This window comes from Populus trichocarpa, chromosome 11, assembly GCF_000002775.5.
Source record: "Populus trichocarpa isolate Nisqually-1 chromosome 11, P.trichocarpa_v4.1, whole genome shotgun sequence".
Classification (NCBI taxonomy): Eukaryota; Viridiplantae; Streptophyta; class Magnoliopsida; order Malpighiales; family Salicaceae; genus Populus; species Populus trichocarpa.
In genome coordinates, this window is record NC_037295.2 from 16,860,974 (window position 1) to 16,879,711 (window position 18,738).

The window sequence follows — 18,738 nt, forward strand, 5'->3', positions numbered from 1 at the left end:
CCGATGATAGCCTTCTTTTTTTTCTTTTTTTATTTGGTAATATATTGAATTTTTTTAGTAATTTTTGCAAGTTACCATTTATGAGAGATTGAATCACTAGAAAATGTAGGTAACATAATATTTTGTTTTTTGAGAACTAGGTCCATAGAAGTTATTAGATCTTTTCCTTTTCTTCTTGATTCAATACAATACTTAGTTCTTGGTTGTATGTTCTCCCATTTCGCCAATCCTTTTCTTTAATCTCATTATCCCTGCTTAATTTTCCAGTTAAGGAGTGGTTTTCCCTGTCTGTTTTTGTTTTCTGAACAGACAGACACAGCCTTTCTCAGGAATCCAACAGCCTGCAAAATAGCTGCATTTCTTCACTATAAAAAACCACTGCAGCTGCCTCTTGAAATTCACAGACAACACCCTTCATGACCATGGACAGAAACATAGACATGATCTCAAACCTGCCAAGCTCTCTACTCATAATCATTGCAGGTTTTCTGTCATTCAAAGAGGCTGCTAGGACATCTGTTTTGTCTAAACAATGGCTTAACATCTGGCGTGATGCGATGCATATACAGTTTAACGAGAACTTCTTTGTTAAATCTGATGAGCCTGAAGAGAATCAAAAAGTTCAGAGAGAAGTTTTCATCAACTTTGCAAGGCAGTTTATTGCAAACTATCCACCACAGGATATTAAAACACTTGGACTCACATGTTCAAAGCCAGGGGATTTTCTTGCTGATATGCAAAATATTGTCATGTTCGCGTCGTCACGTAACGTGAGAGAATTAGGACTAGATTTCTCTGACCCGACATGGAGAGAACATGCACTTGAGAATCATCAAGCAGCATTTGAATTGCCTTTGCTTGTTTATGAACATGGCCAGGCTCTCAAGTCCATGAAGTTGTTTTCGTGCAGTTTTGATGTATCCAACTTCTCTAATTTCTGTGCGCTAAAGACTCTTTCTCTAGGGTGGATTAAAATAAACATGGGATCTATTTTGGCTATATTGGAGAGTTGTCCATTGTTAGAGAGTTTGAGTCTAAAGAAGTGTTGGGACATAGTGAGCTTTGAGATATCTAAGCCAGGTTTGAGGCTAAAAAGCTTGGTCATTGAGGAGTGTGATATTGCCGATGATTTCGTATTAATTGAGGGACCAAAACTTCAATTCTTTAAGTTCTCAGGAAACGTGGGTGAATTTCTTTTGGACGATCAAAGCGATTTGGTAAAGGCTGAACTTGATTTTGAGACGGAGACTGCATTTGATGAAATTGGTTTATTCCTTTGTGATCTCTTAGAAGATCTTTTTGCTGCTCAAGTTTTGACAGTTTGCAGCGTCTTCTTACAGGTACAGAACCTTGTTTGATTTCCTTTGCTTTTATGTTGCCTCATGCTGAGACAGGTTTTGTCAGTTTCATATATTCTTAGTCTTTAAATTGATTTACCCCATGTCTTAATGAACTTGTAGATCTGATATAACCTCCTGCCATATGTTAAGCTGCTTCATTTACATGTTGTGACGAAATTCTTAATTTAGGGATGCACACTGCCGTATCCAATTCCGGGCATCGTCGCGATATGTCACCTGATGCTGCCAATCCTGGGTTTTAGATATTTATAGGCAACGTACATTGTCGCCAAAAGCTGTTGGTGGCAATTTGTTTTCACTCCATAACTCAGTTTCTTGTAGTTTTCAAAGGCAACCATTCCACTTATCAGAAATCGCCATATGTTTATTTTCTCACGTTCTTACAATTTTTCTGATTTAATCTTAGGGAATCCTTGGTTTTAGCCACTAACATTTTACTCCATCATCAATTAAGTTCCAAGCCTTTTGATTTTATCAAATTTTCTTCAAACGTAATTGACATAGGATAATGTGATTCCTCCATCCATTTATTGTTAATGATAGTAAAAAGACTTGGTCAAAATCAGCACTTTCTTGTTAAGTATTTCAATCAAAGGCATTAAATTAAACCCTAATTTTCTATAAAGGAAAATTTTTGCCGATAAATTTCGACCTGCTTCACCAACTTATATAGAAGGAGAAGTGGGGGAAATTTAATATGATTTTGTGCTAAAACTGTCCTTTAGATTAGATTAAAGCATATTCTCACACATTTTTATTCATGCTGCCACTAAATCTTAACTTCAGTGAATGACAATGAAGTTGCCAAAAACTACTGCAAATTGTCACCTAATATTTTTATTAGGTGACCCCTTTTGTCGCCAAATCCTGGGTTGTACAGATCCAAAGGCAACATATATTGTTGCCAAAAGTTTTTGGCCACTATTTGTCTCACCCTTCAAGTCAATTCACCATGGCCATGTGTCTCACCCTTCAAGTCAATTCACCATGGCCTCTCGAATTACTGTAAATAATATAGCATTTTAATTGGCTTCTAGGCCTCTTTAACATCTGGTGTCGAGTGTATGAAATCTGGGATTAACATCGTTTTATTTTATGTTGATGGTCACTTACAGATTGTTCCCAGTGGAAACGAACCATTGGGTTTGCAAGCTCAAATTGATGTCCGCTATCTGATCCTCAAAACAGCACTGCACATTAATGAATTTTGTGGTATCAGGTTCATGCTAAGGAGCTGTCCTCATCTAGAGATTCTTACCATAGACATTGGTCCTGCAAATATTTTCCCTGTAAGTGCTATTGCATAAATCTGGTTAAAATCTCTCTGCTGCGCAATAATGTTTTACCAAGTAGCTTGAACTCCAACCATTAGCATTTTGTCCGAACTATATTTCTCTTTGTTTCAGGAATACGGAGCTCCCTATCCATTTAACCCTCAAGAATTTTGGTCTGAGGACTTGCTAGTGGAAGAGTGTGTCACTACTACTCTTAAGGCGGTGAACGTGAAGGGATTTAAAGGCATGATGAATGAACTAAATGTGCTGAAATACTTGCTCCTCTTCGGCCATGCAATCGAGGAACTCACTCTTTATGTCTCCAATGAAGCTGGCAGTAATGGTGAAACTAGGGAGTTCTATATGGAAAGAGCACTGCAAGTTTTGGAATTCAACAAGGCATCGAGGAATTTAAGTATAGCAGTCTTATAAACCAGTCTTTCCAACATTATTGCATTTTGGAAACTACATGGAAATAAATTAGCAACTTTGTGATGATTCCCTGAACTTCGTTCTGAAGATGAAGGGACCTTGCATTTTCATCTATACTTTTCATGGAATATTGCTTTTTATTGAACAACTATCTGTTGATGGTTTGGTGAGTACTTTTTAGTGATGGTTTATTTGCATTTGACAGATTCTTTAAATTACTCAGAGAAGGTTTTTTAATATGAATTATTTGTTTGCATAGAAAATTTGCTCTGAAAACTTAGAATATATAGCCGCAAGAGTCTAAGTAGGACTTCAGACATTACACTGTGGAAATATTATGGCCTTGTTTCTGTTAACAAATGGAAGGCTTTGTTGACCTTGTTAGGAGGAGGCTAAGGCTTCATCCTGGTGATGGAAGTCTTATTTAATTGTCATGGTGAAATTTCTATTGTTTACTTGATGTGTAAGAATATGAATATGGGCTTCAAAATGCTCTTAATAAATTATGATTCACCCAAACTGATCCCGAGGGGGAGAGAACATGTAGAGTTATTTGGCAGGGAAATGCAAACATTAGTTTGAAATAGAGAAGAAAGAAAATATTATCTTTGTATTTCTAGTTTTTTCTTCTTTTGCTTGAAGAAACTCATTACTGCCATCCTTTAAGGCCATCAGTATTTGTTAGACATTGAGGTTCAATTACCTTTCAAGTCAGTTTATTGAAAGGAAAAGAGAAAGAATGTTAAGAAAACTGAGCATGCTGATAGCTTGATAGACTCTAGATTGCAGAGAACTCTGTCCTCAGATGATGGTTGGTTCTGATCTTGGTATAATGTTATCATCGTGTGAGTTTCTGTCTTGAATTTGTGCATATTGTATGCAAGAATTGAGAAAACATTTTTCTGTGCATCAATATGGTCCTTACCTCACTGCTTTAGCAAATGGCAGACAGAATATTGCAACGATTTGCTTGCAGAAAGCATGTTGCTATTGACAAATCAGTGAATGGTTTTTTAGTAGTCCAGTGATGACTAAGGTTCGTTCACACTTCATCTCACCCTCATTACCATGAACAGAAATCTAGTAAGATAATAGTTGGTTCCAGAAAGCATGAATTTCTTGGAGGCCATAGGCTAGGTATGGGGGAGGGCTGACAATGAATGGTGTTTTGAAGCAGAATTGGAATAAATGTTCAAAAATTGTAAAATGACATGAAGCAGGATGGCAGGTTTCTTGAAGAAACCAACTTGAATTATATTAATTTAAGCAGCATTGATTCCTTCTCTAACCTGAAGGAAGAACATACGAGGAAAAAACATCATTTTGACTATGGGACAGAGAAGAAGATATTTCACCTCTTTTAAATCTTTTGCATCAAGAAAACCCACTGCTATAGCCCCTCTACTCTAAGGGCTGTTTTTCTACGTGGCCAACCGCGTTTCAAACTGCAGTTGACCGCTCAAAAAGCATCATATACATCGGTTAAAACGTGGTTGGCCACGCAGACAAAAACACACTAAGTTACCATGCACTTGGTAACATCTGCGATCTCCAATCCAGTGTGAAGTTAGGAAAAAAAGAAAGAAAGAACAAGGAGAACCATACAATAAAAAGAAGTCTCTAGAATCAATCAGCTGGGCTTGAATTATTATATCTTGTTTCAGTCTTTTTCCCTCTTTCGGCTATGTACACGAGGATCAGTGCCGAAGGGACACCATTAGAAGTCAATAATGGGTTCTCCAATTGTCAAGTTTCTCTCTACAGTCCATGGCAAGTTAAGGAGTTTAGCCATGATAAATTTGAAGATCTTGTTCACATTTATGTTATGTTTAGCACTTGAAAAGAAAAGGGTTGCCTTCATTGCCTTTGCATATGCCCTTGCCTGTAGTTCAGCACACACTGTTAAATTTGACAAGCATAATGCAGATATAAATACTCTTTAAACAAAGTTCTTTCCAATCTTAATTAAAATTCAACTTCAATGAAACATGTGGCCCCTTGTGCTTATTTTTCAACACGGAAAGACAAGGAAATGTCAATTCCTCCAGAATTTCTTCTTTTTTTTCCCAGAATTTGACAAACTAGGACTCAAGTGTCTTTTTAGTCATCCCCACATCATCATTCCTCGAATTCACAATCTCATCAATGGGATGTCACATTCATGAAAATTATGTCCTAAATCATGAGGGAAGAACTGAAAATGCATGAACAAGCTTATGCTGCAGAAATGATACATGAATTTTACACTTTTTGGTAGCATTACTTGTCCATTTAGTACTCCTACTTCTTGGAGTAGCACATTTATCATAAAATAACCTTCAAGCTTCAAAAGTAAAAGAATTACTCCCAGAATTTGATTTAGATGGTGCATGGAAGCATGAAAAATGCCAAAATTTTCTGGTATGATCCACATGAGCTTCATTAATTTGAACAGATCAATCAAATAGTTTAAGATTACAAGTTAATTACCTGAGTCACTATTGTCCACTGCAAATTCGGTGGAAGTTGGACAAAATCATCAAATTTGGTCCCTATTAGTATAGGAATTGCTGTCTGCAAACAGAAAACACAAAAAGAAGCTTTGAGATATAAGACCATGCACATTAAAACAGTTTGGTCTATTATTAAATCTAGGGCTCCACTCTTTATTAAGAAAAAGTGTCAAACTGTGTGATTCAGCGATGCAGACCCCATTAAATCAAACCAATAAAGCAAACACAAGATGTTATGAAGCTCATGTACAATGAAACCATCATTAATCTTGGGGCTCCACTCTTTAATCGGTTTTGGTAAAATCATACACTGTTACAGATCATTCTTTGAACTAACTGCAGCTTTATGGTTCAGGAATTCAATTGACATCAACGATCCTTTTCCGGGCTAATCACAAACTGAATTAACATCAGTATATGAGATGATTGACTGATTAAGATTAATTAAGGTCACAATACTGTTGCTGAACTTAATCCTCTAAGTTTCAATTATCGTTTATAATGAGGCACTTAATGACGACTATCATTTCAAAAAGATTAATAGAATCAATTGCTAGTAAAGAAAGGAGCTAATTGCTGGAAGAGGAACTGTTCAATTGGTACCTGATTCCATTTTCTTGCCTGACTATACCATTCAAGCACACTGCAAATTAAGCCATGACAAATTAATTAATTATATGCTTAACAAAGTCTGACAATGCCTAATTTTTATTTTTTCGCATTAAAGGAAAGGGACATGTTCCTAACCTGTTAAGAGTACAGCGACTGGTAAGATCAAACATGAACAATATTGCCACTGCATCTTTGCATGCAATTGGAACATGATCAATTGACCTGCTATCACCTACATACAAGTAACAAAGAAATAAATAAATAAACTAATTAACAAAAACCCTTTTCTTAAGCCTAATTAAAATCACCTTAAAAAAATTGTTTAAATGATTATAAAATACCTGCTACATCCCATATACTAAATGAAATCCTTGCTCCTTGAACAAATAAGGTTTTGTCCATCAAATTCAATCCTGTCATCCCCAAGCATTTCTTCTCCTGCTCATCTCCCACATACTTGATCTTCATATTCAAAAAACAAAATGAAAAAAGAAGAAGAAGAAAGAAATAATCAACACAAAAGCATTACTAGTCAAGCTAAATAGCTATCCATGACTCAAAAAGGAAAAGGAAGGAAAAGAAAAGGTCATATAAGCTTACCATAAAGCTTGTTTTACCAATTTGGCAATCACCCAACAAACTAATCTTCAAACGGACTAAATCCGAATCCGGGTTGAACCCACTACAACTTGCAGCGTCTAACGACTCTACACCGGCTTCCATGGCCTCCGGTGGTGGAGAATACGGCCGGCTAGCTAACCTCCGGTACCTCACAGGCTTGCCTATAGAGCAAGCTAGAATCCTGTCCCAAATGAATTGAAAAAACTGCTTAAACACTGTTACTCGTTCAAGAATGTTCCACTTGATATTTTTTACATGAACAACCTCTCGACAAAGCTGTGTCATCTTTTCATGAACGACCTCGGCCATAAAAATGGAACTTCGCTTCAGGCTTTTTCATGGTACTTGTTGATGTTAATGTTGTATGGCATGTCTTTTTCTTTTTAACTAACCAAAGCCGAAGAAGGTGTCTCTGTAGCATGGGAGAGACAGTTGACCGGTATTTTGTGGAGGCCAAAACAGTCCAAAATGCCGGCCTCTTGGGTTATACGTGGTGGAAGGGGGAGCTGTGAGCATCAGGGCAGGGTCAATACTGCTGTCTTTGGTTCTGGGGCAAGAAGGGTGTTTTGGTCATTTAGGGAAAAGGGTATTTTGGGGAACTTCGGGAATATGGGTGGAGGGATAAAATAAAGTTTGGAGGCATTTAAAACTTTTGTCAGTATAGACAGAGCACAGGATGCATAAGAAATATAGATTCAAGGATGCGATGCTTCTAAGTTATAATAATTTAGGAGGAGGTGTCATGGGGTATAATGCTGATACAGTTAGGAATGGTGTGAGCCAACTCTTGGGGAACTTCTAAGTTCAAAATAAATAATACGTTGCCCTTTGATCGGTGGAATAGATCATGGGGCTTTAGAGTAAAGTATTTCACATAAAAATATTTTTTAGATTTTTTTATATTTGTTTCTGATTCATAGAATATTTTTTTATATTTGTTTCCCGTAAAATATTTTACAGAAAAATTAATCAATATAAAATATTTTATAGTCAATTTTCAAACTTAATTTATTTACTAAAAAATATTTTCAATTCATGAAGTTTCATAAAATATTTTACAACTAATAATTTACTTATAATATCATCCAATTATATCAACCATCACCACAACTATCTCCTTCACCATCATAAACATGTCACCACTCTCATCCTCCTTCATAGCCACTGTCATCTCACCTTCACCACAATTACCACTATATCAGTGTCACCTCCTCTTTTATTATTGTCATTTTACCACCACTATAATCACTTAGCCTTCTCTTTCACAATTACCACGACCATATCCTTTAGCGTTATTATTATCTCATTATCACATTAATCACTATATCACGGTCACTTCTCTTTTATTATTGTCATTTTACCGCCACTATAATCATCTCAGTATAATCTTTTTTTTAACCATTATCAGCGATCATCTTGTTTAGCTAGCGTTATTATTATCTTATTATCACAATGATCATCTTATTATTATTATTATTATTATTATTACTAGTATTTTACATTAAAAATATTTTTCACCCATAAAATAGTTTACACGACCCTGGAGAGGTTGTTGGTGGTGGCCGTCCATGGCTGAAGCTTCATCTTAATCAACCTCATACAATAAAGTTTCCCTATGGGTTGATTTGATGTGTGTACTCTACGCATCACCACAGCTTCGGCAATTGTCAAGAAAATCCGAGTGCTTATAGTTTTGATTGATTTCCAAAGATACCCCCACAGTGAATATAAAATCCACTTTTCTCATCCTTCTTGGTAAGAACAACAAAACGGCAACCCACAAAAAAGGAATCCATCTCTCTTACGCCTTCGACAATTTCAATGGAGTCTCATTTCGATTTCGAAACCACAACCTTGAGCGCACAAATCAACGGCATGGCCGTTCTTAGTCTCATAATTCTACAATAATCTTCATGTTTATACTAATTGTCGTATTTGCATGATATATTAATTATTATTAGTATATGATTAGTGGGTTCGGACAAGGGTTATTGTCTCAAAATAGAGTGCTAGGAAATACATTTATAAAAACTCATTTTAAATTATAATGAAAATATCTTTTTTGTATTTGTTTTCTTTTTATTCCAAAACACAACCTTAAAAATCGTTTTTTCATTCAGAATTACACTCTAAAATATCTTAATTCAAATATTTTATTGTTTTTGCATGGACGGTGAGAGAGATATATAAAACTCTAAAATATCTTTAATTATGAGCATATTACATTAATGATTATATATCTTGGTACGTACAATATACACATTGTGTTAATAATTAATTAATAAAACTGTGTGCGTTGTAGCCCATGAATTAAAATATTGTGATCTTGGTGGTTGAGTATACCTCCTAGCTAGCAAGAGGTCCACCTTGACTAAAACCACCTAACTACTTATGATCATATATATACTATTTATTGTGTTAATTAGCTACATATATATATAGGCCATTGGTGGTGTTGGTTAGGATATGAAAACGCAACACCAAACTTCAATTATTAAAGAATGTATTGTGTTCTTATCAAGCTATACCATGTGTGTAGCAATGTCAAGGCTCTCGTGCATGGATGGTTAATTAGGTGTTTTCTTCAACAAATCTATGAATCACATCAAACCAAGTATATATGATTGGTGTATGGTTTCTTGATTCCCTGTTGATCGAATGCGTTTTTGGGTTTTTTCTGCCAAACTTTTCCTGTGTTGAACCCACGTTTTTGGGTTTTTGTTGCCAAACTTTCATGGGAACTAGGGTTAGTAGGAAAGGAGCTTGCTACATCTCAAAATCAACCTTGCTTTTGGCTTTTCTCGAGAGCAAGTTAGCTATTGCCAAGTGGGAGCCAAATTTATGTAATTTGTGAACAAAATTCTATATGTAATGTTAGATTCTCATCATTTCTTCCGAACTCAAGTCAAATACAATGAATTTCGGTGGTCGAGGATAGAAAAGTTAATGCTAGCTGCAATGTCATTTCCTTAACACTCGTGGATCATATCCTATATAAGATCGTGTTGAAGAAGAAAAAAATCCAAAGGTTGAGAGGCCGGTGGTAAGTCAAGAAGAGAAAGCAAAGCTTTCTCCATAGCTTTCAAGGTTTGTTAGAGCTTGACAATGACCGTACAGGCAATATCTACTTGCCTTGGGAACGATGTCGATCAACTCTAGACACTACCTCGTGCATGCTTGACAAGGTATTTTAATCATGTTGAGAAGAAAAGGAAAGAAAGAACAAGTAGCTAGTATTATCCAAAATATCTCTTAATTAATTTAGTCATAGCCCTAATTACCAATCATGATGATTAAGAGGATATATATAACACTACCCAACAAGCATATTATATTATATTATATTATATTATGTCATGGAGGCTTAGGAGAAAAGTCATTTTGTTAACTTGGATTTTCTTTTTCAGTATTAAAATTAAGAGGATAATTATCTTCTCTCACGACTTGAGAGGGCATTGATATTTGAAAACTAAGAGTCAAGGTCCATAGGCTAGGATAATATATAGAATGTTTCCGTGTGCATCATGGTGAAGGAGATATTTTAATTTACAATGTATGGATTAATTAAATGCTTCACAATATTATGTATGTTTTATTTCGTGTTTAGTATTGTGATTTGCGTATATTTTTTAAAAAAGTATTTTTTACCTAAAAATATATTTAATGTTTTTATATTAATACCAGGAAAATTAATTGCTTTGTTACATCAATTTATTAGGTTAATTTGAGAAACCAGTTTTAAAATTAGTTTGTTACATCATTTTTAATTGCATTAATTTATGACATTATAATATAAAATTAAATTTTTAAGCTGAATAAAAAATATATATATAAAATATTTACGCAGTCAAATTTGGTTGATTTTGACTAAGTTGATTTATAATAATCTAATTAATTTAACTAGATCAATTTAATTTTTTTAAAAATAAAATAGCAACATTTTAATAAAAAATAAACATGGATTGACTTTACAACCTAATTAACAAGGCATTTTTCTCTACGTAGTTAAGACAGAGATGCTCAAAATTAATGTTCAAATTTTATGATGCAAAATTGCAAATTACAAAGCGGATATTAAATGGGCTCTGGTCTGGGTCATGAATCAGCTAATTAAGAGCCCAATTAAGCTCTTCCAAGATTATTTTACCACGTGTCCAATCCTTATTACCAAACTGAACTAAACTGGACTAAGGTAAGGTAATGTATGACATTAGTTTTCAAAATATTTTTTTATTAAAAATATATTAAAATAATATTTTTTATTTTTTTAACCGATCAAAATAATAAATAAATAAATTTTTAAAAAATAAAATTTATAAAAAAACACGGTTCGACCACGAGACAAACCGTCTCTTAGCAGTACTAAAATAACCGCACCTCATATTTGCCCACCTTGTAAAACCCTGGAACCCTAAAACCCACGTAATTAACAGAAACTCTGAAATAACAATTTATGGATAAATTTATGACGAAATAGAAAAATCTGAAATATGGGATCTGAAATTGAAACCCTGGAGGAGAGATTGAACTCGTTTCTGGTGCAGCTTCAAGCAGAATGTAGGGTTTTTGAGAGAATGGTGTACAAAAATAAGAACCAGCATAGAAGATGCTCTTATTTTCAGTATCTACTAAAGGTAAATAATTGCTAGACTTGTTGAGGTTTAAGTGTTCTTTTGTTGATTAGGTTTCTGGGTTTTGTTTGGTTTCTGAGAAAACTGAGAAAGAAAGGAGAAAGCTTTGTACTTTTGTGTTCTGTATTGCTTTTACTTGGAAAGAAACAAGCTTGTTTCGGTTGAGCTTATTGGGGGGTCTTTGAATTTTCAGTCTCTATTTGAATTTTCTTACATTTATGAGGCTAGCGATGGATAGAAGAATAAGAAAATTTTGGGTTTTTTGCCTCTTTTTGGACGTCAAATTTGAAGAGAAGTGGAGCTCCTTTGGGGTCTAGTAGCTATCACTGTCAAGTTTTGTGGTGTTTCATTTGCATCTTTATATTTAGAATCTGTAGTATACTGTATTTTTCTGGCAATTTTCAGTTTTTTTAAAAAAAAATTATGAGCTCACATTGTTTGTATGTCTATTTATTTGCTTGAGATACTAGGTGAGGAGGGATTTGAGACTTTTTCAATCTAGCAAGTTGGAGGAGATAGTGGGTTCTTGCTTCCATGTTATTACTGGAAGGAAACCTAGACAAAAGGTTCATCTGTTAGAAAGGTACATTGTTTTACTTTTTCAAATATTCAGTTGTTCTTTATGGATTCAATTGTGCAAGCTTACACTTTGTCAAGATGTGAATCACACGATACACAGAGAGGAAAATTATTTCAAAGCACTACAGAAAGAGGATGGAGATTTATGTTATGCTTTTCTTTATTGTAGGTAGTGTTTTGTTCAGGAAAGCAAAATCTTGATGATTAAGTTTGTTATGCTCTTCTGGATACAATTTGTATATGATATCGAGAGATGTCTCATTCTGGCTACCTTTGAAATAATAATTGTTCTTTAATTCATGAATGTTATGATATTGTTAATATTAACTAGGAGAGTAGCGAGTGTTGTATTAACTGCTATCTTTACCCATTCACAAGGAACAATGAGCATCCTTAGGCCTCTGTTAAATTATGTTGAATATAAAACTAGTAGCAAGGACGGTAGCTCCCTCACGTTCAATCTAAGGGAGGTTAGTATTGTAACACAAATATATCTATCATTTGCCGAACCTGGACACTGCATTGGTGGTTGAATTGGATTAGAGTTATTTGTTATACAACATGAATATCTTTAGGTTTTTCCCTGTGGGTAATATTTTTAGGATTTGTTGTTATTTCATTTGTTACAGTTTGAAGTGGAGAAAATGTGACTCTGGAACACCCAATTTTATGGAGCGACTTCTAGGAGCTGCACGCTTACTGTCACAGGTACAGAACTATGGTTTTTGTTTTGTTTTGTTCTGATCTCACTTACTTTCTTCCAGATATCCTGCAGTTAATATTCTTTTCATCTCTCTATAAAAGCAAGGACATTTTGATCTATCTCCAACACATCTCTTTTGCATCTTGGGTATTACTTTTTAATCGTGACCATTTGGAGACGACAAAAATCTGCCTAATAGATTAGAAAGTATTATTGAGGCTTTTCACAATTACATGTGGATACAGTGCAGAGCTAAAACGTATATTCTCAATGTTTGTTGCAGATAGTGGAGCCAATGCTGAAAGCAGCTACGTATCCTTTTTGTCCTGTTGGTTAATGTATAGCTAATTTTATTGTCCTAATCAGTGGTTTTTTTTTATCTCTGCTTTATCTCCTTGGTCTGATTAATTTGGTATTTCAAGCATGCAGTAATTAGAATAATTACTCTGCCGTCCTATATGTGTTCCTGATTCAAGTAATGGCAATGACTATCTTTGCATATTTGCAAAAGTTTTTTCCACATATCATGCTGAATGATATGTGGTTGTATACACACATACTCTCATGCACTCTCTGGTGCACTTGCAATGAACAAACATGAACACGTGCAAACATATAATTCATATTGGCATATCCATAGGTGTTTTTTGTCATATTCGTTGAAATAGTTTCATTTGCAATCCTATGAGCTTCATTATCTGTTTGCATTCTTGTAAATAGGAATCTTCTTTGAAGCTTGCACTCTACCTTGCCTGCTCATCACCACTCTTTTATTTGTTCTCCTTGCTTTTTCTCTGTAATTTCAGGTTTTAACATATGTTTTTCTATTTCTAGATTTCTAAGAAACCACGAGTTTCCCTTTCTAGTTTTACTACCTTTAATGTATCTCTATTATTTGGGTCTTTGATTTTCTTGAGACTACTATGTAAAAGGCAGGCTGCCTGGTTTGTTCTTCTTTTTTTTGGTTGGATCATTCCCTTGACTATGGTGCAGTGATATATCTACACTACTGGCACGCTCTTTTTTTATGGGATTTTCTCTGACAATTTTGGCTTTGCTTGCACGTCTTCGAGTTTTGGTTCAGCAAGTAAGTTGCCTATCTGTTTCCAGAAACTACTTGAAGTTCAAAATATTGTAGTGTGAGCCAAGTGTGTTAGTTTACAGCATAAAAAGGCTATGATGTCACATATATGGATATTCTTGAAAATTCCGATGAATATGCATAGTATGCCGTTCTGATATTTGGAAACTGATACCCAGTAGAAAATGGACTGGCTTTCATTAGAAACAGAAGCGCATTACAAATGAGTTTTGTTAGGATTGTTATTGTGAAAGTAATGATTAGATAACCTAAAGCACAAAGAAAGCATCTCTATGTGTTTAACGGGAGCATGAAGTTTATGCCGCTGCTTATGAAAATCTTTGTGGTTTGCTTCAACAGATATTGCTTGATGTTGTTTCAGTATTCAACATGGTCTCCTCTCTATCCCAAGAGAAGCAATCTGTAAAAATAACACAGGAAGGACTTGAGGTTGGTCAAATTCTTATTTTCTCTGCATATTCTTTGGGGGAAAACATTTTCCTTGGTGTACCTTTTCTTATATTTTAGTTTCTTCACAAATTGATGCAGGTGTTCAGGGAGTACTATCCAACAAATAAGGAGTTTGTCACTCTGGAGTGTGTGTGGAAGACAGATAAGTTTGTTTTGGTTGAGAAAACACACAAAATAGATGTAAAAGGTCAAGATGGAGGTCTTGGAGATGGTTCTATTGAAAAGTCAGTTCCACGTTATTGGACTATCGAGTCTTTTCTAGGAGGTAACGATATTCAGGGCAAGATCTTGTTTTGGTTTCTTTCCATTTCTGTTGCCCTACACTTTCCAACATATTCCCATCCCCCTCCCCAATGGCCACCCTGTGGTCAATTTTCTTTATGTATCTTTTCGGCCACAGATTCCGCACAATTTAATAACATCCCTGTTTGTGAATGATGGATTTATAATTATGCTCCTGCACATAGGGGCATCAATCAATCTTCATATAACCGAATCTAAGAACTGGAAGTCCATATAAGATAATGTAAGTCTCAGGATTCGTTACCGTCCTGGCCAATTTTAACTCTGGTAAATAGTTGTTTGGGTGTGTTGGGCCATGTTGACTCACTAATGTCAAAAAGGTCTGTTGCAGACAGTGATTCTGATTTCGAGAAGGCTGATGGTGACCACACCGCCAAAGAAGATTCCTATGAAGATAAGCAGCACTTGTTTCCAGGCCCTTCTGTTGAGAGTAGTGAGCATGGGAATCAAGTTGAAGGTGATGTTGAATTGGGAGATAATCCAATCATTTCAGAATCTCCTGGCAAGCAACTCCCTCCAGAAGATAGCCTTGCTGCAAAATCAAGCTCCCCTCCAAGCTCAAAAGTTTTGACACCACAATATGGAGCAAGGCAAGTGGCTTTTGTCTCAGTAAAAAGACCTGCACCCTCAACAACAGCCTTTGTCCCTGTCAAAAAACCTACAACTCCAACTTCACATATAGAAGATCCTCATTTCAAGGAAATTGAAGACGCTAGTATCAAGGATGACTCTATTTCTAATTTGCTCGCTGGTGGTAATCCCCAACAGATTCTATTTTGATGTTAAAAACAAATCAAATAGATAATTGTCAGATTGCAAGATGTCTTTTACACTGTCTTACTTGGTGCTAGGATTCTGTCGGAAAATATTTTTTACACTATTTCCATGGAATATAACTAAAAAAAGAATAAATAAGATGAGCTAAATTCTGTCATGGATTCCACGAGAAATATTTTTTTTTTTTATGTAAATTAGATCACCAACGCAAGATGTAATTTTTTGTCGATAATTTTGTTGGTGATCTCATTTGCAATAATATTCAATTTTGTGATGGAATGATAAAACAATTTATAATTTAACCATTTTCTTTAAATCATTAATTGAAATTCATTAAAATTCCTTAAATAATATTCAAATCAATTAAAATAGTTCACTAGAATATTTGTGGTTGATGAAAAACACATAGCTTCTCCAAAATTGTTGGATCAAATAATCATTCATATGCTAATTAAAAAAATATACGAGACAATGACACCTTAGAAATCTAAGAACATGTTTGGGAACGCGGTGCGGTTTGGGAACGCGGTGCAAACCGCGTTCCTAAATATTTTTTTTTTTTTTTGCTAAAATTTAATATGATTTGTACGTTTTGGATCGTTTTGATGTGCTGATGTCAAAAATAATTTTTAAAAAATAAAAAAATATCATTGGCATGCATTTTGGCACAAAAAGTTATTTGAAAAGCAACCGCTACTACACTGCCAAGCACCCTCTAAATATTAACTGGATTTTTGGTCTATGTTATCCTGTAGGTTAAATTATTTTTTTTAACCTTAAAAAAAGTTATGAAAACGTTAGAAATTAAAAAAATTCAATGCATGCTAGATGAAATATTTTTAATATGTTAAGATGGTTATATATTCAACAACATTGTTTTTTTTTTAATATTGACATGACGATACATTGGCTTGACACAAGCTACCTATGGTTAACTTGCAATCCAGGACATCAGACCGTAATAATAAAACCCAAATCGAAACAAAATAGAAAACCCAATTCTAATCAACCAATTATTAAAAGCTAAAAATGAAAAAATATCAACTAAAAAAAAATTGCCTTGAGTAGAATTAGATTGGTGGCTCACGCTACACCGCGAGCCGAACCAAATTATTCCTAGTATATAAAACAAGAGCGATGATAGTGTTTTTAAAGAAGTAAAAACAATATGAGACTCATGTCATTGACCTTACTAAATTCCATAAGTCCAATAAATTTAATAATCAAACAAAAAAATTATAAATGATCAATTATAAAAAAATGAGTTACTAATATCATACTTGGAAGGACAAGAAAGAAAAGCTCATCAGAGACTCGTCATTGCTCCGCCATGGCCAGTAGCCCACAACCAAAAAGAGCTCAGTGAGATGGTTCCAACATCATTGTAAAAGACTACATGGCAACACTAAAAGAGATCGCATGCTTTTCCAGAGTAACGACCTTGAAAACTAAAATATCATGAAATGACCATATCATTCTTATATTTAAACAATGGATTTAATTTCACTCAAAACCAAAATTTCTTTTAATAAAGCTAAATTTAATAAAGAATGAAAAATAAAAAGACCCAAGATATCTTGGGTCATTTTCAAAATTAGTGAAAAATTCTATAGAAAAAAAAAAACAGAGCTCAATCTCCAATTAAATTAAATGTTGAAAGGTGACACTGAAAAAACACGAGTTTAAAAAAAAAAACAAATGAACCTAAGTAATTCTCTTAAACCAAACTTAATCTCTCAAATTCAAAACTCGTTAAATTCTAAATTCTAGCTCAATCAAGAAACTCAATTTAATGTTGAATGATGAAATCAAAAAAATATATATTTTTTTTAAAAAAAATTCACAGTAAAAAAATAGAAATAAAAAATGAAGAAAGATGAAATTGTAAAAAAAAATAATTTTAAGAATGATCTCAAATAAAATAAATAGAAATAAAAAAATAAGGACCAAATTTATCAGATAAAAGAATTGGAGGATGAGATTGAAAGCATATTTCAATTCTATAAATTAATTCAAATAAAAAAATCAATTGAAAAGAATAGAGACTAAATCTGAAAGAAAAATAAATTGAAAACTGCTATAAAGTTTTAGAAGATCAAGCATGAAAATCAAGAGGGAAAAAAAGTTAAAGAAAGAAAGGTTAATTAAAGAAAATTACACCACATAATAAAAGAAAGGTTAATTAAAGAAAGGTTAATTAAAAGAAAGGTTAATTAAAGAAAATCGCCTAAGGAGATAGGCTCTACCATGATGATTTGAAAAACACAAGGGAAGACAGTTTTTTGCCATTGTAAGTTGTGGCACACTCTGCTTGAACATAATGGGGCGACTTGCTAGCGCGTGTAATGCGCATTCCATCCATTTTTTTTCATTTTTTTTATATTTATTAAAATACAAGATTGCCCATAAAACCACATAATAAAAAAAAATGAAACCATAAATAAACCCCTATAAGCAAGTTAAAGAAATCTTGATTTTTAATAGCCCAAATTAAAAATTATTTGCTTTTAAGATAAATTAAATAATTGTATTGTGTAAAATATATAAAAAGACTAAATTATTCACATTCAAATTTATAATGACTATTATTTCTAATAAACAATTTAGTTTTTTTAAAAAAGTAAAATATTTATTTTATTATTGTAATCCACATCGAATGAAGTACTTATAACTTCGCATTTATAATTTTTAACATTATCCTTTATATAGTTAATTAATTTGCATGCATATCTTAACTTTAATTCTAACAGAACTCTAATTACCGCCATTTTGTATGATAGGCTCCTTCTCTAAATAAATATTTTATTTATTAGATACTTCATTTATAAATTCTATAATAATAATAATATAAATAAAATGCATACATATACTTCCGAGACAGTAGTTTTATAGAAATAATCATCTCAAGAAATCGAATCTTTATTACAGCAATATATCAAATAAACCAAATTAAATTCATATAAATAAATAAATTAGCCAAGCAAACCCCATAAAAATTTACATTAAATCCGAACAAAATAGTACAATTATCTAGATCATGATGCCTTCTGAACAGAAAAACCGAGGATGAAATCCTTGATTTCTTCGTTTGCTCTATCGAGAGCAGCTCGTCCATCTGCAGCTTTGATATCGGGAATTTTTTTGAATTAAATAAAAATTAAATAAAATTAATTTTTTAAAAAAATACAAAAATAAAAAGTCTCATCATGCTACAGCTCTTAGTAACTCTTTGATTTTTGGATCGTCACCAAGCAGCAGTTTCTATCCACTAGTGTATTAATTTGAGTTACTTTAATCTTTGATTTTTTTTTTTAAAAAAAAAAGTTTCATGTAACATATTTTGTAAAAAATATGTATGTTTTTTTAATTAATGTGGATTTCTCAGCTAGTTTGTATTCATT

General features: G+C 33.5%; 3 protein-coding genes across 3 annotated transcripts; 2 read left to right on the forward strand and 1 right to left on the reverse strand.

The window, feature by feature from the left end:
* The first annotated feature begins 10 nt into the window (after nt 1–10).
* LOC7470940 (putative F-box/LRR-repeat protein At1g56400) lies at nt 11–3,221 on the forward strand. The gene is made up of 3 exons (XM_002316951.3): nt 11–1,340; nt 2,477–2,650; nt 2,768–3,221. The coding sequence occupies exons 1-3, from the start codon at nt 417–419 to the stop codon at nt 3,065–3,067; spliced, it is 1,398 nt and encodes a 465-aa protein (XP_002316987.3). The 5' UTR covers nt 11–416; the 3' UTR covers nt 3,068–3,221.
* Nucleotides 3,222–4,289: 1,068 nt separating this feature from the next.
* On the reverse strand, nt 4,290–7,305 carry LOC7470941 (septum-promoting GTP-binding protein 1). Its single transcript, XM_002317548.4, has 6 exons — nt 6,772–7,305; nt 6,513–6,633; nt 6,307–6,403; nt 6,163–6,202; nt 5,537–5,620; nt 4,290–4,949 (listed from the first exon to the last, which is right to left on the reverse strand). Exons 1-6 carry the CDS (start codon nt 7,099–7,101, stop codon nt 4,785–4,787), a joined length of 837 nt encoding a protein of 278 aa, XP_002317584.2. The 5' UTR covers nt 7,102–7,305; the 3' UTR covers nt 4,290–4,784.
* A 3,839-nt stretch (nt 7,306–11,144) lies between these two features.
* Nucleotides 11,145–15,494, forward strand: LOC7454425 (uncharacterized). Its single transcript, XM_002316952.4, has 8 exons — nt 11,145–11,426; nt 11,894–12,006; nt 12,632–12,710; nt 12,989–13,017; nt 13,699–13,792; nt 14,147–14,236; nt 14,336–14,522; nt 14,892–15,494. The coding sequence occupies exons 1-8, from the start codon at nt 11,283–11,285 to the stop codon at nt 15,338–15,340; spliced, it is 1,185 nt and encodes a 394-aa protein (XP_002316988.3). The 5' UTR covers nt 11,145–11,282; the 3' UTR covers nt 15,341–15,494.
* The last annotated feature ends 3,244 nt before the right edge of the window (nt 15,495–18,738 follow it).

Bases quoted from the DNA above. Each gene is read 5' to 3' on its own strand.
- LOC7470941 (XM_002317548.4), bottom strand. From the start codon at position 7,101: ATGGCCGAGGTCGTTCATGAAAAGATGACACAGCTTTGTCGAGAGGTT. The intron at 6,634-6,771 runs GTAAGCTTATAT...TTGAATATGAAG, and splicing joins TTGGTAAAACAAGCTTTATG to ATCAAGTATGTGGGAGATGA. The intron at 6,404-6,512 runs GTATTTTATAAT...ACTTGTATGTAG, and splicing joins TAGTATATGGGATGTAGCAG to GTGATAGCAGGTCAATTGAT.
- LOC7454425 (XM_002316952.4), top strand. From the start codon at position 11,283: ATGGGATCTGAAATTGAAACCCTGGAGGAGAGATTGAACTCGTTTCTG. The intron at 12,007-12,631 runs GTACATTGTTTT...CATTTGTTACAG, and splicing joins AAGGTTCATCTGTTAGAAAG to TTTGAAGTGGAGAAAATGTG. The intron at 12,711-12,988 runs GTACAGAACTAT...TGTTTGTTGCAG, and splicing joins CTGCACGCTTACTGTCACAG to ATAGTGGAGCCAATGCTGAA.
- LOC7470940 (XM_002316951.3), top strand. From the start codon at position 417: ATGACCATGGACAGAAACATAGACATGATCTCAAACCTGCCAAGCTCT. The intron at 1,341-2,476 runs GTACAGAACCTT...GGTCACTTACAG, and splicing joins TTTGCAGCGTCTTCTTACAG to ATTGTTCCCAGTGGAAACGA. The intron at 2,651-2,767 runs GTAAGTGCTATT...TCTTTGTTTCAG, and splicing joins GTCCTGCAAATATTTTCCCT to GAATACGGAGCTCCCTATCC.